Raw genomic sequence first — 21298 nt, forward strand, 5'->3', positions numbered from 1 at the left:
TATCCAGAAAGATGCAAAATGAAAAAAAAAAGGGCCAATCTTATTGTTTCTTGGTGCTGAAAGACCAGAGAAAATTTATTGGTCACTGGAAAGGATAGAAGAATCCGGTGTCAAGTGTGTGTGTACCCAGGGGCTGAGGGGCCCCTCTGCAGCCTGTCACGTTCACTGTTCTTCCCACGAGGGCCTTGATATCTGTGACAGTAGACGGGCTTTTCCTTCAGTCTTGCACCTGTATCTGAGGCAAGTGTGGGAGCAAGGATAGGGTGGGTCCAACAGGAACCCGAGCTGAGGAGCCCTTCAGGACTAAATGAGATGTGGGATAACACTCCACGGGAGCTAAGGGGCTGGGTAGTGGACACGTGTGCGCTGTACCCGTCTCATAAATCTGCCATCAAGTTAAATGCACTCTGTTTAAAAGCTTGTATTTTTTTTTCCTCCTGAGAGTATATTCTTCCTATTTTCTGTGTGCATGCACTAAACTACATTTAAAAATTAAAAAAAAAAAAATTAGGAGCTGGTGTGGTGGCATAGCAGGTTAAGGTGCCGCCTGCAGTGCCGGTATCCTATGTGGGTGCTGGTTTGAGTCCCGGCTGCTCCACTTCTGATCCAGTTCCCTGCTATTGTGCCTGGGAAAGAAGCAAGTGCTTGGGCCCCTATCACCACATGGGAGACATGGAGGAACTTCTTGACTCCTGGTTTTGGCCTGGCCAGCCCTGGCTATAACAACCATTCAGAGAGTAAACTAGAGGGTGGAAACCCTCTCTCTCTCTCTCACTCTGCCTTTCAATTAAATATCAATTTTTAAAAAAGATAAATAAAAATAAAAATGAAAAAAAAATAATAGCAATAGAAGAAATACTTGACTTGTCAAAATAAAACATCAGTAGCCTAATATTGTGGTCTTAAATGGAAAAACTAGGCCTGCTGGTATCAGAACAGCACAGAGCACCCTCACTAACAACCATCTCCACTCACAGGGCCTGGCCACATGCCAGGAGAGTTCTCTGCCTCTCCAGCCACTGTATTTGATAAGAGGTTTTTCAGCCATGTAGCCAAGACCTCTGAGTTTGCATATAGAGAGTCATCACTTAGCTTAAAGGATGGGCCCCGGGGGCCGGTGCCGTGGCACAGTGCGCTGGGCCTCAGCTTGCAGTGCCGGCATCCCATGTGGGCACCTGTTCAAGTCCTGGCTGCTCCACCTCTGATCCAGCTCCCTGATGGTGGCCTGGGAAACCAGTAGAGGATGGCCCAGGTGCTTGGGCCCCTGCACCCATGTGAGAGACCCAGGGGATGTTCGTGGTTCCTGGCTTTGGATCGGCCCAGCTCTGGCCATTGTGGCCATTTGGGAATGAACCAGCATATGGAAGACCTCTCTCTCTCTCTCTCTGTCTCTCCTTCTATCTGTAACTCTGCCTCTCAAATAAATAAATAAATCTTAAAAAAAAAAAAGATGGGCCCCAAGTTTCATTCACATCCACACTGCGTAGAGGGTAATGATTTGACTGCATTTACTTCACCTGGAGCATTTTGGTGTGAATTCCTTGTCCCAGTTCATTGCCTCCGTGAGTGACCAGCACAGACCCGTCCGTGTAGACATGGACGAGTGCCGCAGCCTAGGAAAACAACCCAGAAGGCACTGCTCAGTGCAAGCTGGCCTCTAGCGAGGGTCAGCATGAAGAATGAGAGGCGAGACACCAGTCTCAGGGAGCAGGAAGGGTCAGAAAGCTCCGCTTATCTGGCAGGATTTGCAAGCCTCCTTTATCGTGCCCAAACCTAACTTAGCTACTTAAGAAGCTGGTTTAAGCAGGAGCTGACGGCAGTGGTTCCAATGGCTGTTCTAGGAGTTGAACATTCTTAAGCACTTGCACGTGGTACCCAAAGATGGCTCTAGGTCCACAAAGATGGTTCTTCTTCAAGTAGCCCACCCAAGCTGGAAAACCAGCTACTGCAGCACGCAGAGACCACTGAGATGTGGCCGACCACTGGGTGTGGCAGGGGAGGCCCCAGGAGACCTAGGAGGACAAGGCCTGCTCCGGGGCAGTCAGCAAAGGGTTCCCATCGCAACACGAGGCCTTGGGACTTCAGTCTCTGGTCCTTTTGCCAGCTGAGCCCTTGTCTCCCTCTGCTTGCCTCTGGGTCCTTCCACTGCTCTCTTTTCCGAGCCTGCTCCCCCTCTCCCCATTCGTCCACGTCTGCTCAGCCTTCAGACCTACAGTCCGGGCTCTGCCCTCTTAGCACTCGGCCAAACATTTCGCCTTCCCACCTGGGAAGGACCAGTGATCCCCTTCCTCTAACAGGAAGTAGTGGGGTGAACAGTGTCCCACTTCCTGTTTACCTGGAACCTCAGGATGGAAGCTTATTTGGAAATAGTCTTTGCAGATGTAATTAGTAAAGGTGAAGTCATATTGGGTTGAGGTCCTTAATTCTAGTGTCCTGTTAAAAGGCCCCAGGGAGGTGGCCATGTGAAGACAAAGGCAGTGATTGGCGTGATCCCTGCCACAAGGCAAGGGATGCCAGGAGCCACCAGAAGCTGGAAGAGCCCAGGAGTAAGGCTTCCTGGGAGCCTTCAGAGGGGGCCTGGCCCTGCTCACATCCTGATTCTGAACTTCTAGCTTCCATTTGCTGTTCTAAGCCACTCCGTGTGTGGTCCATTGTCAGCGGAGCCACAGGAAACCGTGCAGGAGGTAACAGACTCTTCTCTGAGAGTCTCACCAAGGGTGGGGGACATTGGGTCTTGCACATCTTTGTGTCCCCGGGAGGACATGGAGCAGGCCTGGGCCACAGAGATACCTCACTGGAGGCGTGGAAAGGCGGTGTTTTTAATCTTCAGTGTATTCGGGTCAGGGATGTCTGGGAGGGACTCAGGAGTGCCAAGGGCTGCCGGTGCTAACAGCAGGCTTTGCTCTCTGTGGCCTTTGACCTCCTCTGAGGCCAGTGTTCTCACCGCCAGCATGGAGAGCAGGTGTTCCGCTTTGTGAGTCACCGGCTGACCTGGAATAACACCCTTCAGCTCCTAGCCCGCTGACTCTTGGGGGCACCAATTTAGAACTTGGGGGGGCCAAGCAGGGGACCTTTCAAATGAGAGAAAGTGTGTGTGTGGCGAGAGGAGTGAAGACAGAGAGCAGGCTGTGGTTTAGGTTAGGAGCAGCCCTGGGGTGAAGGTAGGTGTGGTCAAATAAAAAGAAATATTTGGGTTCTGTCGCTGGCTCCTGGCGCAGAGCTCCTAAGCACTTGGAATGTGCTGTCTTTGGTCTGCCAGCGAGGTGACTCACGGGGTGGGGCCCCGATAGCTTGGGGCTGGGGGGCTAGGGAAGGGCTTTCAGTACCCACCTCACCTCCTTGGAGGGCGAGAGCGAGTTGAGTCACCACAGCTAATGATCTAATCAATCATACCTAAAAGGAGACCCTCCGAAACCCCCAAAGGATGGATTCGGGGAGTTCTGGGTTGGTGATGACGCGGGGGGGTACCAGAGCTGGCAGTGTCTCTCTCTGGAGGCACTGCACCTCCCCCACCTTGCCCTGAGGCTCTCTTCCACTGGCTGTTCCTCTGTCATAAACTGGTGATCACTGGAAGCAGAGCGCTTTCCCGAGTTCTGTGAGTCATTCCAGCAAATTACCAAATCTGAGTGGGGGTAGCGAAAACTCCCCAGTTAGCAGTCAGCCAGAGAGATGGAAGTAGGAGCGCAGGAGTGGCCTGGGCATCCTGTTCACAGCTGGTGTCTGGAATTGGGTCACTCTCCTGGGAGTCAGCCCTTGACCTTGGCAGGGGTGGGGGGGTTTTCTGCTAGCCTCCGGAGGTTAGCTAGCGTGAGAACTGCATCGCTGGACACCCCGTTGGTGGCAGAGAATTGGTGTCGCAGAGAAATCACACGTGCAGTTGTCCAGGGTCAGTGCTGCCCCAGCCACTGACTCGGTCCAGCGGTCAAGGCGACAGCCTTCCTGTACCTGTTGTAGAGCGAGGGTGCTGGACCTGAGCGGGAACATGCCCACAAGGCCAGGGAGTCTCATTCTACCCAGCGGAGGAGCAAGCGCTCAGAGGTGTAGCTGAACTCTTTGGGGGAGGAGCTTAGGACTGCCCTGGAAAAGGCCTAGAGTGTTCTGGGAACCTTGCCAAGCCCTGTTCATCATCCATCCTAAGAGACAGCCATTGTTAAACTCATTTTGTAACCGAGGACGCTAAGGCTCAGAGAGGTTACACGACCTGCCTGATGTCACCCAGCCCGTGAGTGGCGCGGCCAAGGATTTCTCAAGTCCTCCTGACACCGCCGGCTGGTTAGGGATTTGGGGAAACTACATTTTGCCCTGAGGAGAATTTTCTTTGGCAGGGCAGCTTTTGTGGTTGTGTTATTGTTGTGTGGAGTCTGTGTGTGTGTGAGAGAGAGTGAGAGAGAGAGAAAGAGAGAGAGGGAATGAGAACTCTCAGTTTCCAGTAGCTGGGTACAGGTGCAAGCAGCTGTTAGTGATGTGCACATGGCGGGACCTAAAGCGTGCAAGATTTTCTAGATTTTCATGAACAGTGATGATGAGGCAACAACCATTCTGTGCTTGCTAAATGGCCTTCCTGCCCATGACCCCGGGGAAGACTTGTCTGTCCCAGTCTTGTACTGTGTAAGGCACACATCCATGTGCCACCCTCCTCTTTCCTTCTGCTTGGCAAGGCCTGCGAATGCTTTCCTCTTCCTTTATTTCTTTATTTATTTATGGCAAATTTAGCTGGGAGAAATTTGTGGACCCCATTCCCTTCCAGACAGGACACAGACTCCTGGGAGAGAAGACTTGAAACCACAAAAATGGAATGGCTCCTCTGCCTAGGACCTAACAGGTACGCGGTGGAGTGCTGCAGGTGTCTGAGCCGTAGAGCAGGAGAAGCCTAATTCCCCCCCACCCCCCCAAGCCACGACACCCAGAGATCAGCAAGCACCGTGCCATGGACACTCCGGGTTCCAGTTCCGTGTCTGAATAGGCGGGAGTGGGTGGGGACCCTCCGGACCCTCCCTCCAACTCGGCAGTGATGCTGCCACAGGTCTCACTCTCACACTTGCTGCTTCTGTGTTTGGCCATTGAGGCCTTTTCCTACTCTCTCTGTTGAAAGTGCTGGCGGCTGGGGAGCTCAGTGTTCTGGGAACTCTGACTTTCTCTCTGAGAATGAATGGGGCAGGGGTGAGCCTGATGTACCTGTGCACGAGTCCTACCTGATGAAAGGTGGTCGCAGCAAAGCCAACCGAGAACTTCATGGGGATGACAGCAAGGCCTTTCTTCCTCCAGTAATTCTGCTTGTTGAACTCGTCCACTTGAATTCTTCGGCTGTGAAAGCACGACTTGTCCAGGCATTCTGCCCAACATCTTATCAGGGCCTCAGGGCTGAAGGCTTGTTTGTAGATGGTTTTGTCAACTGTTTTGTACATGTTTTTCTCCCTGATCTGAAATAGGTGGGAAAGCCAGTCAATAGCGATGGCAAGACAGAAACTGGTGGCCACCTAGAGACTCAGAAAGCTTCTCCACAGAAGTGTGGATTTTGGTTGGGGAAAACCATGGACTGTTCCTTTTCTTTGCATAGCTTGTTTCTTTGCCAAATAATCAGATTCTTTTTTGTCTCACTCAGCAATGCGCTCATTGGGTTCTCTCCTCCCCTCCCCTGAAGGTGGAAGGTAGTGGGTAGTGACTAGTCCATGAAAGGTATTGGGATGAAGGGATTTAGGGATTTCATATAAGGTTCCAAGGACAGAACAGGGCCGGTGGACAGCATACGGAAGCCAGGATTTATTGTCATACTGTTCTGCCAGAGGAGTATCTTTGCAGACAATAACACGATCTCATGTGAGCCTCCCAATTGCCTTTGGAATGTGTGGCTAAGTCTTTTTAAAAATTTATTTAAATTGAGGGCCTTTTATATCCTGGGAACTTGATAATTTGCAGTACTCAAAGACATTGAGCCTGCCGAGGAATGCCGGTTTCCATCAGCCTCATCTCACTCGGATAGCAACATGGGACTGACTGTATTATCACCAGCAGCAACACTGCAGTGGTACTGTCCGGTCCCTGAACACCAGTGTTTTCCTGATTGCCAACTCATTCGCTTCTGCAGGAACTCTGTGCCGTGAGTCATTTTGTGCTCATTTTATAGATGGAGCCACAAAGAGGTTGCCTGCTCCACTTGCCTGAATGACCTTCTCCCCACCCATGCCTATCATTCCTCACGGCCTGTCTCAAGTGCCATTTTCTCCAGAAAGTTCTTTCTGGCTCTTCTCCCCTCAAGCTAATGTGATGTCCTCCTCCTTTGTACCCCTAGAATGCTTGCCGTGACTCCTCTTAGAATAGCTGTTGTCTTCCGGGCATGGTATTAGGTGTTCTCTTGTGTGCAGGAAGTACTCTGACAATCATGTCACAATCCCGGAGGCTCTGCTGAATTTAGGGACAAAGGGGTTTAAGCAGCCAAAGCCAGGAGGCAGTAGCTTCATCCGGGTCTCGTACGTGGGTACAGGGGCCCAAGCACTTGGGCTTTCCTCTGCTGCCTTCCCAGGCACAGTAGCAGGGAACTGGACTGGAAGTGGAGCCCTGGGCTACCATCCAGTACCCTTATGTGATAACAGTATTGCAGGCAGTGGCTTTAGTGTTGGCCCCTGCAACATCATTTTAATAGCTACAAATGGGTAACAACCTGAATGTGTACCAATAATGGAGTGGCTGAATAAGTTTTGATACATCCATAGTATTACATAGCACTGTGCAGTCATGAAAAAGAATGGACTCGATCATTCTTCTGACACAGAAAGATGGCCGTGCATATTATCCGGCAGAAAAGGGAAGAGGCAGAAGAGTATGGCTACCAGGATCTCATTTTGCTAATAAACATTTATATGCACCTATATGTCACATGTCACTGTTGATAGACGTGTGGACAGATACAAATGGCCAGATAAAGACAGAGAAAAGGCTTAGAACAAGAAACATGGGACTGTTCATAAAGGTTACTCTTGACCAACAGGAATGGGGAATGAATAAGGGTGTGATCACTTTTCACTTCCATTACTTCAAGGTGCTTTGGATTTTTAAAAACCAATTATTTTTATACACATTTTAAAAAGGAAGAAAAAGAGAAATCTTAGGATGAGGAAGGAGGGAGTAAGAGAGGGAGACGAGGGCTTTGAGGCAGTTTTTAATTTATTTTGAATTCAGAGCCAGGACTAACTTGCAAGTTCCTTCTAATGTGATGCTTGGGTCAGCATAGCTGGACTCCCACCTCTTTGATTCTCCAGGCACTCTGAGCGTGAGCTTGCTTGCAACCTCACCTGTTCTGGAAGGAGGCCACATTTGGCTGCCACAGCTGTGATGCAAGCTTCTGTCACCAGGGTCCCCTGTGGGAAGCCAAATCCACGGAAGGCCGTATTGGAAGGTAAGTTTGTCATGCATGCTCGGCCCCGGAACCTGAGGTTGCGGATCTTATATGCATTTTCCAGCTTTAGTATGAGAAATTCTGTTACCTAAAGGAGAGATTCAGATACACTGAGCTGCATTTCTTTTCCTCTAAAAGTCAAGGACAGAGTTGAACTGCTTGCAGAATTTGTTAACAGCTTGGAGAAAGATGCTTCATAAAGACTCATGCAGAGGGGCGGCACTGTGGCGCAGCAGGTAAAGCTGCCGCCTGCAGTGCCGGCACCCCATATGGGTGCTGGTTCAAGTCCTGGCTGCTCCACTTCCGATCCAGCTCTCTGCTACGACCTGGGAAAGCAGTAGAAGATGGCCCAACTCCTTGGGCCCCTGCAACCACGTGGGAGACCCAGAAGAATCTCCTGGCTCCTGGCTTTGGATCGGTGCAGCTCCAGCCGTTGTGGCCAATTGGGGAGTGAACCAGTGGATGGAGGACCTCTCTCTCTCTCTCTCTCTCTCTCTCTCTTTCTCTCTGCCTCTCCTTCTCTCTCTGTGTAACTCTTTCAAATAAACAATAAAATACATCTTTAAAAAAAAGAAGACTCATGCAGAAATGCTGCATTCGGAACACAATCCAGGGCGTTGCTGGTTTCGGATGCACCTACCAGCTCGGAGTCATCCAGCGTGCATCCTCCGTTAACATAGCATTCCACGTCCAGAGCTTTGATGCGCCCGTTGTTCATGAAGCCCACCTGTCAATGATGGACACTTGACTGATAGGTTTAAGACTCCCAAGCCAAGCACAAGCCACTGCCCAGCCCTCTGCTCCCCGTTTGCTCTGTGGTGTGGTGCACCGCATCTTGCACTCCCCTGGTTTTTCAGGACTTGAAAAACGAAGCTGCCTTCTGATGGGACTTTTGCTGAGCCCTTCATATGCAACTCTAATGCTCTTGCCTGCTTCCCAGCAGAGAACTGCCACCTTCTTCCTCCTTATTCTTGGACGAGTGCCCTTCATTTTTTTAAAACCTGGGTTTCTTTCTAATTTAGTCTGTAGTTTCTTCCCTTGTGGAAGTCTCTGGAATTCCACAATGCACTACCACGAATCACAGTGAATCTTGCTGCGAGAGGAGCCTCTGAGGCTCAGGGCTGTGAACGGACGCTGAGGAAGGACTGCTCTTATTTCACTCGGTGGAGGAGGTGCTTTGTAATGGTTACAGAACCTGGAAAGGGGAGCTAGTTCTGTCCACGGTTTGGGAGACACTAAGGCAGCAGCCTAGATTTCCCCAGGTTGCTACCCTGCACCTCAGCCTCCAAACCACTTTGTAAAAAAAAAAAAAAAAAGATTCCCTACTTCCTGTCGTGGTTCTACCAAAGGAGGATTGGCCCTGGTCCCTTTGGGATAAACACGACTGAAGGAACGGGATAGCTATGTGGTTATTGTCATCTGCTTCAAGGGAAATGCTGGCTGACAAACCAAGAGCGCTTAGGAAGTGTGGGGAAATACACAAGTTCAGAATTCATGGTACTTTTGACAAATGCTGGGCTGAAGCCCACCTTTGACTTTTCATGAAGAAAGGATTGCCAAGCCAAAATAGTATAGAAAAGGGAACAGAGAGAATTCCTAAACTATTTAATATAACCCTTTCAAGAATTTTGCAAGAACTTATTTACATGCAAATATTTATTTTGCTAGTTTAAAAATAACTCTGAATAACCAGACAAAAACAGTGAGCTGTGTTGAATGAAGACACGACATACAAGAGTCCATCAAAAAGTTCATGGAAAAATAGGGTGAACAGAGAAGTTTATTTTGGGGCAAGTATTTTTGAAATCCATAGCTTTCTCACAGTAGGCATTTTCCATGAACATTTCAAAAGACCTTTCCTATGCATGGGTTTCAAGATTTTTGCACTAAAAGAAACTTATTTTTCAATTCCATTTTCCATGAGTGTTTTGAAATGCCCTGGTACACACACACACACACACACACACACACATGTTAATATACTGGAAGTAACATCATATACCTTTAAAAATCAAATAAAATTTGGATTTTTCAAAAACAATCTTCCTCTTCTTACTTATATTTTATTTTAAAATATTAGCAAAATATTAACAGTCTAGAACCACCTTAAGAAGCTTCACAATCTCCTGACTATGATATAAAGCCTAATTTACAATCCAGGTCGAAAACCAAGAACACAGCAGCAACTGTCACAAAACCCCAGTGTGTGTCTGCATTCCTCTTGACCTTAGGAGATAATAATAGATGTCACTATTCATTCCTGTGCCTTAAAAAGCAAATAAAAAGTTCAATGGCCAACTATGCTCCCTTCCTCTCTAATTATAAAAGTTACTGATGCCAATAAAATTCTGCTGTACTATGAAAGGCTGTGCTTTTAGTAATACAGAGACCATAACCATTTAATACTCTGAGGCAATGACCAAAATCAGATAGGAAATCCAGCTATGTGTATGCCACAAGCAATTCCTGAGTAACGCAAGTTTGGTATGTTTTATGTTACATTAGAATTATCCTAAGTTACAAATTTGTCAATGAGCTGCTGGTATGTATTTTTAATAATGATAATATTATAGTTGCATAAACATGCAGTAAACATGTTTTGAAGTAATTTAAAATTCATTAGCTAGTAGATTCTTTTTTTCTATCTGCAAAGAGCTTTTGAGCCTTTTTCATAATCATTTGTTAGGAACAGTTGTGAAAGAATGATACAATGCTTAAAATTGCTTCCAAACATTTCTCCTTTAGAATAATATCAAGAAATTCTGGTATAACAATGTCTGCAGCTTCTTTCAGTTTAAAAATGATCTTTGAGGAACCACTAATATAAATTGTTTCATTGTCCATTGAAATTATATTTTATCATTAAGCTTTTTCATAATTATACAGTAGGCAGGTTAGAAGGTCATCATGAAATATTAAGGTCATTCAAATACACAGACTCTTCATTTAATATTTTAGATGCTATGGTTTAGCAAAAATCAAAATAATAGAGCAGGACAAAGGCATTCAAATAAAATGAGTTGTTTTAATAATTTCATCTTTGTACTCACTTTGTATTTTCCAAATAATGGGTGCCTTCCCCCGGTTATTAACATGTCATCTTCACGATCAAGAACCAGACGAACGGGACGGCCAGTTCTAAAAGAGACACATCTTAGATTCTCCATCCATCCCACCCATCCATCTGCCCAGTTACTCATCCACCCACCTATTCATGTATCCCTTTACTTATCTACCCACCCACCCAATATTCACCCCCCCCCACCTATTTACCTAACCATTCACTTAACCATCCATCCAGCTATCCATCCCAATTAGATTTATTGATTGCATACAATGTGCCAGGCACTAATGTGAATTAACGTATGACTGAATTTCTAATGTCTCTGTGATCCACACCTTGGGTGTTGGCCATCCAGCTAAAGGGGTTAATGCCACATGTCAGTTAGGTTGTATTTTTATGGCTTCAAATTTGATTTCATTCAGATGCAGCCATTTTGCATATCCCCACCACCAGTTACAAAGCACAAAGTGGGTGAACAGGTACGTCTGAACCTAACAACTCGACTGGAAAATCAAGGCCAATGCTCATCCTAGAATGTCTGTGTTAGCACCATCAGTGAGTGAAGTGATAGCAATGGTGGAGGCTGATACGGTGTTGGCCATGCTGGGCCTTTGGGTAGCTGGGAGCCTCAGCCTTTCTCTTTGTCTAGGGCATGGGTTCTTAGACTGTAGAATGCAGAAGGATTGAGTGCTAGTGAAAATGCTTATTCCTGGGCCTTAGTACTAGGATTCTGATGAATGTGTTGGGGAGGGGCCTTAGGAGCTGTGTTTGCTCTGATGCAGGTGTCTTCAGCACACGTGCGAGGGCGGGGCTGCCTGGTCTCTGTCACCCGCAGACCACCAGAGCAACAGCTACTTGGGCAGTTTCCAGGGCCCTCCCGTGGTTCTGACTCAGGGAGACTGAGAGGGGGAGACAGGGATTTCTGTGATCTCAGGAGATTTTTCCTATCAGGAAACCTGGGGGTCACCTAGTGCACGGCAGTTGTGTGCTGGACAGGATTGTAACTCAAGGCGCTGGCTCTCACACTTGGTCTCACAGCGGAACCACTGGGGAAGGAAGTTTTAAAATATACTGATGTCTGGGTCAGTATGGGGAAGCTACGCAATGGGATTTTTAAATAGCTATTTTAAAACATTTTATTTATTTGAAAGGCAGAGAGAGAGAGAGAGAGAGAGAGAAATCTTCCATCTGTTGGCTCATTCTCCAAATGGCTGCAAGCCAGGAGCCAGGAGCTTCCTCCGAGTCTCCCACATGGGTGGCAAGGGCCCAAGGACTTAAGCTATCTTCTGTTATTTACCCAGATACATTAGCGGAGAGCTGGATCAGAAGTAGAGCAGCCAGGACTTGAACCGGCACCCATATGGGATGCTGGCGCTGCAGGCAGCAGTTTAACCTATACCACAGTGCCAGCCCCCAGGGCCTACTTTTTTTCCACCTTCCATTTTGGATTGAGACACATGACTGTGTTCTTTGGGACCTTGCTATGAACCTCACAGGGGTCATCAAAGGCAGCCGAACCTGTGAAGTTTGCAGGTTGACTGGGGCTCCGATAAAATACCACCGGGACGGCCATAGAAAATGAACAAGTAATAGATAAGCCAGCACATACTAAACGTGTACGCTGGCGGATAAACAGCAAAGCAGGGAGCCTTCCTTGAGGCTGACCCATCTGTCCATTGAGATGGGCACTTTGAAAAGGTGGCCCTTGCCAGACCCCAGGGGACCAAAGCCGGGGAGGCCTTGTTTCCTCATCCGCCTTGTTCTGGGGCTGAGAGTAGGAAGGAAACGCCGGGGAGCAGCCTCTGCCTCTGTCTCCGCCCTCCTGTTGTGCAGGGGCTGCCTTCCCTGAGGCTCGGGAATGGGGGACCCCTGCCCTGGGGATGTCCATCTAATACAACCACTTTCCCTTTTTTGCAGCATATTGGATTTTTCCAAGTCCTGTGTACATTTGCCTTTTGCAATAATGCTAAATGGTTGGCGGAGGAGGTGCTACTGTCTACATTTGATAGAGAAACAGAGGTGCAATGCTGAACTGCCCAAGGGCACGCAGGAGGGTATGACAGCAGCCCAGGGGACTGTCAGGCCACAGAGGCGCCCTCAGCTCTGTGCGTTGTACACCCCGTGTCGCCCCAGGCATACTCACTTAACAGCGCCTACTGCTGCAATGGCTCCAAATGCAGCTGGCCTGACCACCTTCCCTCCGAAACCTCCACCCACTCGTTTCACATGACAGGTGATCCTGTTGAGGGGGATGTTTAACGTGGACGACACTGTTTTCTGGAAAAGCGAGAGACACCGGGAAGGTTTACAGGAGCGAAATGGCCCAGCACCACCTGGCAACAGCGGTCACCCACATCTGCTGATGAGTGGCAAGGGACAGGGTCTGATTGTGTCTCGCGGGGGCTGGGTGTCCACAAACACGGCTCCTCTCCACCGAGCGGCCTTTCCTGCAGAAAGATGGCATGGACCGGGAGGGGAGCTGCCAGAGTCCTGGGCACCTGCTGGAAGCTGGTTCATACTCAGAGGCCCGGATTCAAAGTCCCACGTGGGTGAAAACCAGACAACTCCTGACAACCTACCGAGGTGGACAGGGTGGGCTCGCAGCTAAGACCTAGCATGCTTTGTGAGCGAGGAAGTGAGCATGCGGACATGGTGAGGTGTTCGCTCCACAGGTTACCTGTGACAACTACTTTAGGGGGTTAAAAATCAAGCACAGAAATACTTTAGCTGTGTCATCCAATCACAGAGGTCATCTAAGCCTAAGGCACCTCCCCAAATCTCTTTCCATCTAAAGAGACGGTGGCTGCTCTCTTACTTACTAAACAAGACCAGAAAAAAATAAAATAGAAAAGGTTCTCAGGTCTCAGCTGCTCTGTTGATGTCCGATGCTCGGATCCTGAGTTACTGCAGGGAAAGTGACCACCAACCATGAGGCTGGGGGGGCTGACTGCCGGGTGTGTGTGTGTGTGTGTGTGGGGGGGGTGATCCTGAGCCTCACCTGCACGTGGGCTGGATCCTGGGTAGACACGTGAATGTCCAGCTCTTTGTCTTCGGCCTTTGGAATTACAAGCACTCTTTGTGTTTCCATATAAAAATGCTCTTGTCCGCCAACGTGGACCTCTCCTGTAAACACAGGAGAACTCTGGAAGGTGCGTGCTGGCTGGAGGCTGCCCCAGCGAGCGAGGTGTGGACTGGCTGGCCAGGATCGGTCCCAAGCAAGGATCGGGCACCTGTCTTACAACAAGCGAGCACAGGCTGCTTGAGAGGTTACAGCTCTGGGCAGCATGTGAAAGGGGCCAGGTCCTGTCTCTTGCTCTGTCCTGGATGAACCCAAATCTGCCTCTCCCTGCCTCCCACCCCAGACATGACCCACACGTGCACACCATTTGAGAGAAGGGATAAGAAGTCCAGCGATGCCCCAAGGCTTCCAAGGGTGAGCTTCCCAGGGGAAATCACAGGCTCTCTGTGTCTGTTTCAGGCTAGAATCAGGCCAGGACTCTATGAACCACCCTGAGTCACCTGCCTCCAACAATCTTTAAGGAAGGTTTATGTAAACACTTGAAATGCAAGAGGGAGAAAGAGAAAGAGATCTTCCATCCTCTGGTTCACTCCCCCAGTGGCTGCAATGACCAGGGCTGGACCAGGCCAAAACCAGGAGCCAGGAGCTGCATCTGGGTCTCCCACATGGGTGGTAGGGGCCCAAGCACCTGGGCCATCTTCTGCTGCTTTCCCAGGTGCATTGGCAGGGAGCTGTGTTGGAAGTGGGGCAGCACTACAGGATGTCCGTGGCCCAGGCAGTGGCTCCACCCCCTGCGCTGCAAGCCAGCCCCTTACCTTCAACAATTTGATCCACTTTTTCAAATGCCTTCTCGACATTTCCTTGTTCAAGTTTTTTTTCAGGGCATAGGAATGAATTGTGTTTTATGGCGTCCTGAAGGAGAGGGGGAACAATTAGCTCATTCTCTACTTTTTCTTCCATTGGATTTTTCTTTTCTTTTTTTTTTTTTTAAGATTTTTTTTTTTTTTTATTTGAAAGGCAGAGAGAGAGAGAGAGAGAGGTCTTCCATCTGCTGGCTCACTCCCCAGATGGCCACAATGGCCAGAGCTGTGCCAATCAAATCCAGGAGCTTCTTCCAGGTCTCCCATGTGAGTACAGGGGCCCAAGGACTCGGGCCATCCTCTACTGTTTTCCCACACCATAGCAGAGAGCTGGATCGGAAGAGGAGCAGCTGGGACTTGAACCAACGCCCATATGGGTGCTGTAGGCAGAGGCTCAGCCTACTACACCACAGCGCCAGCCCTCATGGTGTTTTGTTCTGACAGTGACATGTGTTGACTGTACCCATGAAGACCGGAGGCACTCCACTCTGGGGCTCTGTGGACTTGCCTTCCCCACAGCTGATTTTTCTCAACATTTAGACCCAAGCTGTTCTTTCCACATTTCAGAATGACCTGTGTCTGCTGCACTTAGATGTCAATGGTCTTAGATTCCATTGTCTTTCTTTCTGATGATACTGAGAAACTGAGAGCAGTTCGTATCAACTGAGTGTTTGCATCATGTTAGGCACTGTGCACTAACAGTGTATTTACCTGGATTCTCATATGGATCTTATTCCGAACTTCATTTTCTAGGCAAAGAAATGGGGCTTAGAGAGGCTAAAATTACTTTAGGTTCCTCACAACCAGCTGCAAATAAACGAGAGAGGCAGCTTTCTAGCTGAGGCTTAGTTTCAGAAACTTTTTGCCCAGTGATGAATCCCTGATTTCTGAAAGCAACAGGAGATTAACAGTATGGTTGACTTTTTCATTTCTGTTATACTAAGATACAATAGGTCACACGTGCATGGTCCATGTGGAGGCATGTTTATTGCCACATGGTAAATGTTTCATATGACAGTGTCACCTTATCATAACATATGCCATACTAGTATTTAGTGAGCACTGGCTACATGCCTGGCACTGTTTTAAGGGCTTTACATGTATTAGCTTATTTAGTTTTACGGCAACCTCATGAGATACACATTATTACCATTATTATTATATATGTATTATTATATGCATTATTACCATTTTATAGACAAGGAGACCAAGGCACAGAGAGCTGGAGTAACTTGCCTGAGGTCACACAGCTAGTAAGTGGTTTTGGGACTTGTGCTTTTAGCCACTAATGTACACTGCCTTTCATACATAGCCACATAAACAAATGGATGAATTCACAGATAAATCAGTGCTGGTGATATGACTATTTCATTACCTGCTTCTGGTCACAGAGAATTTATTATTATTTACATTTATTTGAAAGGCAGAGAAAGAGCTAGATATATAGAGAGAAATCTCTCCAACTTGCTGGTTTACTCCCCAGATGCCTACAACAGCCAGGGTCAGATGAGATCAAAACTAGGAGCCCAGAACCTAATGCAGGTCTCTCATGTGGGTGGCAGGGACCCAGGTACTTGGACCATCACTTGCTGCCTCCCTGGGTGTGCACTGGCAAGCAGCTGGGTGGGAAGTGGAGCTGGGAATCAAACCAGACACTGCAGATGTGGGATATGGGCATCCCCACTGGCATCTTAACCACTGCACTAAACACCTGCCCCTGACAGAACTTTTGCTGACTTCACAGTCTTGTTCTGAGAGAATTCGAGACCATTCTGAGTCCCAGAATTTTCCATGGTGTGTTCGTCATGTGTTGTTTTTGCTTGAGGAAGGTGGAAGGGGAGTGAGCCAAGAAAAATGGCCTGGACTCCTTCCAAACTTGCCATACAGGAATCTGGGGCAGGGTTGACTTGGTGGAGAAATATCAAGGATCATGTAACACCTTGAATATTGAGCAATCCCTACTACTTAAAGGTGTTCCAACACTTCTCCGGGGCCTTCAAACGCTTTTTGTGGTCAAACAAGCGAGCTTTTCTCAACTCAGCTACTCTGATCCTGTTCCTCATTGAATCAGAACCTGCGCTTGCCAGTCCATGTCTGCACTTTCTGTTCCCACTCCATTGTCTTTCCTGGAAACTCCATTCAAACCCCATTATCTAGATCGAGAAGTGAGGGCGGAAATTTCTGTGGAATTCTATTGTGAGCGTTCCCATGGCTTTGGAGCTCCGCTTCGAAAACCTTATTGTTCCCAATATTCATTCTCATTATCTTCCCCAAGTAATGGGAGTTCCCAACTTTTTAGTGTCTATTTGGCTTCCTGGAATAAAGTCCTCATATCCCAGTCTGGTTTGCAGTGAGGTGTTGCATATGACAGGTTCTAACCAATGAGCTAGAGGACGATGTGTAGGTTGCACATTGCCACACACCCGACTGCAAAGGGAGATGCAGGGGGGCATTGTTTCTTCATCAGCTCATTCTCCATGCTGTCTGGAGTGTGGGTTTAATGGTGAGAACCTCGGTAATTATTATGGACCAAAATGTGACCCAGAGAATGGAAGCCATGTGTGATGGCACAGAGGAGGAGACTGGTTCCCTGCCGCATCGAACCCTGCGTGCTGCGGCTTGAATGTGTCCCCTGAAGTTCACGTGTTGGAAACTTAATCCCTAATGCAACAGCATTGAGAGGTGGGGCCTTGAAGAGGGGAGCAGGGCACGAGGCTCTGCCTGCACGAGTGGTTTAATGTTGTTATTATGGGAATAGTCTTGTTATTGCAAGTAGTGATGCTGTGAAAGTGAGTTTGCCACGCTCTCACTCACCCTCGCCCCCGCTTTCTCACTGCCTCCCATGCATGCTTGTGTGCACTACAGCCCTTCCGCCACAGGAAGACAAAGCAAGAAAGTGCTCCCCATAGGGGGCCCCTTGATCTTGGACTTACCAGACTCCAGAACTGTGGGAAAGAAATGTCTGTTTATTATAAATTACCCAGTCCTGGGGATTCTGTTAGGGCAGCACGAAACAGACTAAGACACCCTATAGACTTTCTGAACTTGAAAGACAAACTTCTATTTTTTTCCTTGGAGCCAGAAACAATTTCAACTCATACAAATAACATCTTCCAGAGAAAGCCGATTTTCCCAGAGCAGGCCAAAGCCACAGATACAAGCGATCCTTGACTTAATCTTAGGTTAGATATATTTACAAGGGCCGTTTGTTTCTACAGCCTTAGGGTGAGACCGGCTGGCCTGGCTTACCTCAATGGTGAAGACCATGGGCTCCAGATCCTCATAAGTGATCTTGATCTTTCCAGCTGCTCGCGTGGCCTGCACGTCTGTCTCTGCAACCACAGCACAGATGATCTGGCCCACACAAAGTACCTGCATTGTTCAGATAGACAATTCCAGGTGAGACCGCCTAGCCCAATCTTACCAGTGGCTGATGTCTTAGATGTCCTTGTTGAGTAGTAATAACCACAGTGGAACCTCATTCAACTACATGTACTTGGCTAAGAAAAAGCTCATGGAAAGCAAATTCGTATAGACGGCTCCATTGGCCACTTGACATAGTGACTGTTAGTCCCAGAGTGGAGGGGAGATCGGTCATGACCTGAAACTATCGTGTCCTCTGCTGAGCATGGTTCACACATGTCACCTCCATGGTATCACTTTAGAGTTCAAAGTATTTTAAGGGGGTGGGGTGGGGCAGTATTGTGGTTCACTGGGTTAAGCCACTACTTGCAACACCAACATGCCCTACCAGAGTACTAGTTCAAGTCCTAGCTGATCCACTTTTTTTTTTTTTTAAAGATTTTTAAAGATTTATTTATTGCATAGAGAGAGAAGGAGAGGCAGAGAGAGAGAGAGAGAGAGAGAGAGAGAGGTCTTCCATCTTCTGGGTCACTCCCCAGATGGCCACAATGGCTGGAGCTGCTCCAATCCGAAGCCAGGAGCCAGGAGCTTCTTCCAGGTCTCCCACGCAGGTGCAGGGGCCCAAGGACTTGGACCATCTTCTACTGCTTTCCCAGGCCATAGCAGAGAGCTGGATAGAAAGTGGAGGAGCCGGAACTCGAACTGGCGCCCATATGGGATGCAGGCACTGCAGGCAGTGGCTTTACCCACTACGCCACAGCACTGGCCCCGCTACTCCACTTCTGATCCAGCTTCCTGTACTGCACCTGGGAAAGCAGCAGATGTCCTCTGCCACCTAGGCGGGACACCAGGATGGAGTTCTTGGCTCCTGGCTTTGGCCTGGTTTAGCCCTGGCTGTTTGTGGCCATTTGGGGAGTGAACCAATGGATGGAAGACCTCTGTGTGTGTGTATGTGTGTCCCTCTTGCTCCATTGCTCTGCCTTTCAAACAAACAAATTCATCATATTATGGCAGCCTGAGCAGATGAACACATCTCTTATCAGAGCTCTTCATCAGGAGTAGATGCCAAACGCCAGAGGTTCATTCCAAGGCTGGGGGCGAAAGTCTGCGTGAAACTTTCGCAGATGGAGCAATCCTAGCTGGCACTTCCCGAGAGCCATCACACGCCAGACAGGTCCTGAGCGCTTCAGGTGTGCTCAGAACTCAAATCTCACGGTGACACAGCAACACGGGTGTGGTGCTGATTCCCTTTTGACAGATAAGAAATCCCAGGGGGATAGAGCTCGCAAGCGGAAGTGAGGGAACACGAACTGAGCCAGTCTAGTTCCAAAATCAAGAGCTCACTGGATGGTTGTTGAGTTTGAATGGAAAGGTCAAAGGGCAAGAGCAACGTTATTAAAAATGGGACATGGGGGGGCAGCAAGGGAGGGAGTTCAGTGTCAACAAGTGGCAGTGGCTGTATTTTTTTGTATTCTTCTTTCTAGATCTTTCTAGGGTATTCTATCCTGATACAGATCAGTTGTTTTGATGGGCTTACCCTGCAGAAGGAGGTAAGAGGACTCAAGGAGACTCAGTGTCAGAATTAGGACTTTCTGCTTTTCCTCAGTAAGTTTCCTGTCACTGTGTTATCTCCAGAACCTTTATTCAGGGCTGAATAAAGATGCCTGGGTGGAGGGGGGCTTGAAGACTTGATGTTTCCACCTGCCAGCGGCGGAAGGCTCAGGGAGGGGACAGGAAACTGGCTGGAGGTGGCACCTTGGTAATGACCTGCACAAGGCATGTTCCATACCTACCTTGTCCACAGCCAGTAATTTGTCATCTTCAGCACCGTTGGTGCCTGGAATGTCATCAGCTGTTATCACATCAACCACCTCTGGTAGTTCGAGGGCCTCAGACAAATCTATTGATCTGAAAAAAGAGAGATGATATATGAGGAGTGGAAAAGCAAAGCTGTCAGGGTCCCAGACATGAGGGAGGGATATGGTACAGCTGAAAAGAAAGATATATAGCAGGCTGATGCTGTGGTGCAGAGGGTTAAAGCCCCAGCCTGCGGCACTAGCGTCACATATGGGCACCAGTTTGAGGCCTGGCTGCTCCTCTTCTGATCAAGCTCTCTGCTATGGCCTGGGAAAGCAGTAGAAAATGGCCCAAGTCCTCCAGCCCCTGCACCTGTGTGGGAGAGCTGGAAGAAACTCCCAGCTCCTGGCTCCGGATTGTCACGGCTCCAGCAGTTTTGGTCATCTGGGGAGTGACCTAGCAGATGGAAGACCTCTCTCTGCCTCTGCCTCTGCCCCTGCCTCTCTGTAACTCTGCCTTTCAAACAAATAAATAAATCTTTAAAAAATATATATATGGCAACAAATCAGCCTAGGCCTTGGTCACTGAGAATGTACCTGCCATGAAGCAGGATCCAGGCGATATCTTGCTGGGCCAGGGGGTAACACTTCAGCTGCCAGAGGGGATAGGGTACAGGGAAATGGGCAGTGCAGCTGTGACAAGGGACATTCTTCGGAAGCTTAGGACAGTGGCCATTCACCCTTTGGTAGTGAGGTAGGCATGACAAGGTTTTCTCGCCAGCTGAATATCAGCCTTATATCAGAGCTGCTCCTTAAAGCCACGCCTGAGGATACAGCAGGGAGATGAGGTTTTATGGAGTTAGGATCAAAACAAGGGGCCCATAACTGTGGTTTTTATTCTCGCTCATGATGGTCATTTCCAGTGACTTTGCTTTGTTCTACTTGGTATTGTGTTGATGGTCTTTTTTAAAGATTTACTTATTTATTTGAAATTCAGAGTTACGCACAGAGAGAAGGAGAGGCAGAAAGAGAGAAAGAAAGAGAGGAGAGAGAGAGAGAGAGAGAGAGACAGATGTCTTCCATCCACTGGTCATTCCCCAGTTGGCCACAATGGCCGGAGCTGCACTGATCTGAAGCCAGGAGCCAGGAACTTCTTCCGGGTCTCATACGTGGGTGCAAGGGCCATCTTCTACTGCTTTCCTACGCCATAGAAGAGAGCTGGATCAGAGATGGAGCAGCCGGGATTTGAACTGGTGTCCATATGGGATGCCGGCACTGCAGGCGGTGGCTTTACCTGCACCATAGTGCCAGCCCCAGTGGTCTATTCTGTATTCTTTCCATGTTAGGAGCTGTAGGGTCAGGATCTTATAGGGTACATTCTGCTGAGGACTCCCCAGGTGGGCTTTTAGAAGGCTTTGGAGACTATTTCATTGACTTACATGATTTTGGCGTGAGCCCTGGTACTGGTCACCAAAGCCATGAAAAGTTCCTTATCCACCATGGGGATGTCATCACAAAATTCAGCTTCGCCTGTGGCATGTTTCAGACCCGACAGGTGCATGATGGGGCGTCCAACTGGATCTTGGAGAGGTTGCTGAGAATCCACACTCTACGGAGGGAGACAAGAATTGCCCTAGAAGCCGGTAATCCTCAGAAGTGGCCTGGCCCGTCAGCAACACTCCTGACTCAGGATTGGGAAATCAGATCATCACCCTTGGGCGGTGAACGCTGGAGTGTGTTGGACGGTTGTGTGACCGTTTAATGATGTAACCAGGCTGGGGAACTGTCACGTCAGTTCTGTGG

At 48.5% G+C, this 21298-nt stretch overlaps 1 protein-coding gene across 2 annotated transcripts in view; it reads right to left on the reverse strand.

The window, feature by feature from the left end:
• Positions 1-21298, reverse strand: part of AOX2 (aldehyde oxidase 2) — a 79430-nt gene that overhangs the window by 26165 nt on the left and 31967 nt on the right. For both annotated transcript variants that reach the window (XM_089328021.1, NM_001297488.1), the window contains 11 exons: positions 20935-21104; positions 19493-19607; positions 17586-17708; positions 14292-14388; positions 13456-13580; positions 12601-12734; positions 10444-10531; positions 8034-8120; positions 7290-7481; positions 5193-5420; positions 1518-1613 (listed from right to left, as the gene is read on the reverse strand). In XM_089328021.1, coding sequence (XP_089184147.1) covers positions 1518-1613; positions 5193-5420; positions 7290-7481; positions 8034-8120; positions 10444-10531; positions 12601-12734; positions 13456-13580; positions 14292-14388; positions 17586-17708; positions 19493-19607; positions 20935-21104 — 1455 coding nt within the window. The remainder of the gene's footprint in view (positions 1-1517; positions 1614-5192; positions 5421-7289; positions 7482-8033; positions 8121-10443; positions 10532-12600; positions 12735-13455; positions 13581-14291; positions 14389-17585; positions 17709-19492; positions 19608-20934; positions 21105-21298) is intronic.

The sequence above is a fragment of the Oryctolagus cuniculus genome, chromosome 3 (assembly GCF_051225735.1).
Source record: "Oryctolagus cuniculus isolate XC-2025 breed Fujian yellow rabbit chromosome 3, ASM5122573v1, whole genome shotgun sequence".
In the NCBI taxonomy this organism is placed as follows: Eukaryota; Metazoa; Chordata; class Mammalia; order Lagomorpha; family Leporidae; genus Oryctolagus; species Oryctolagus cuniculus.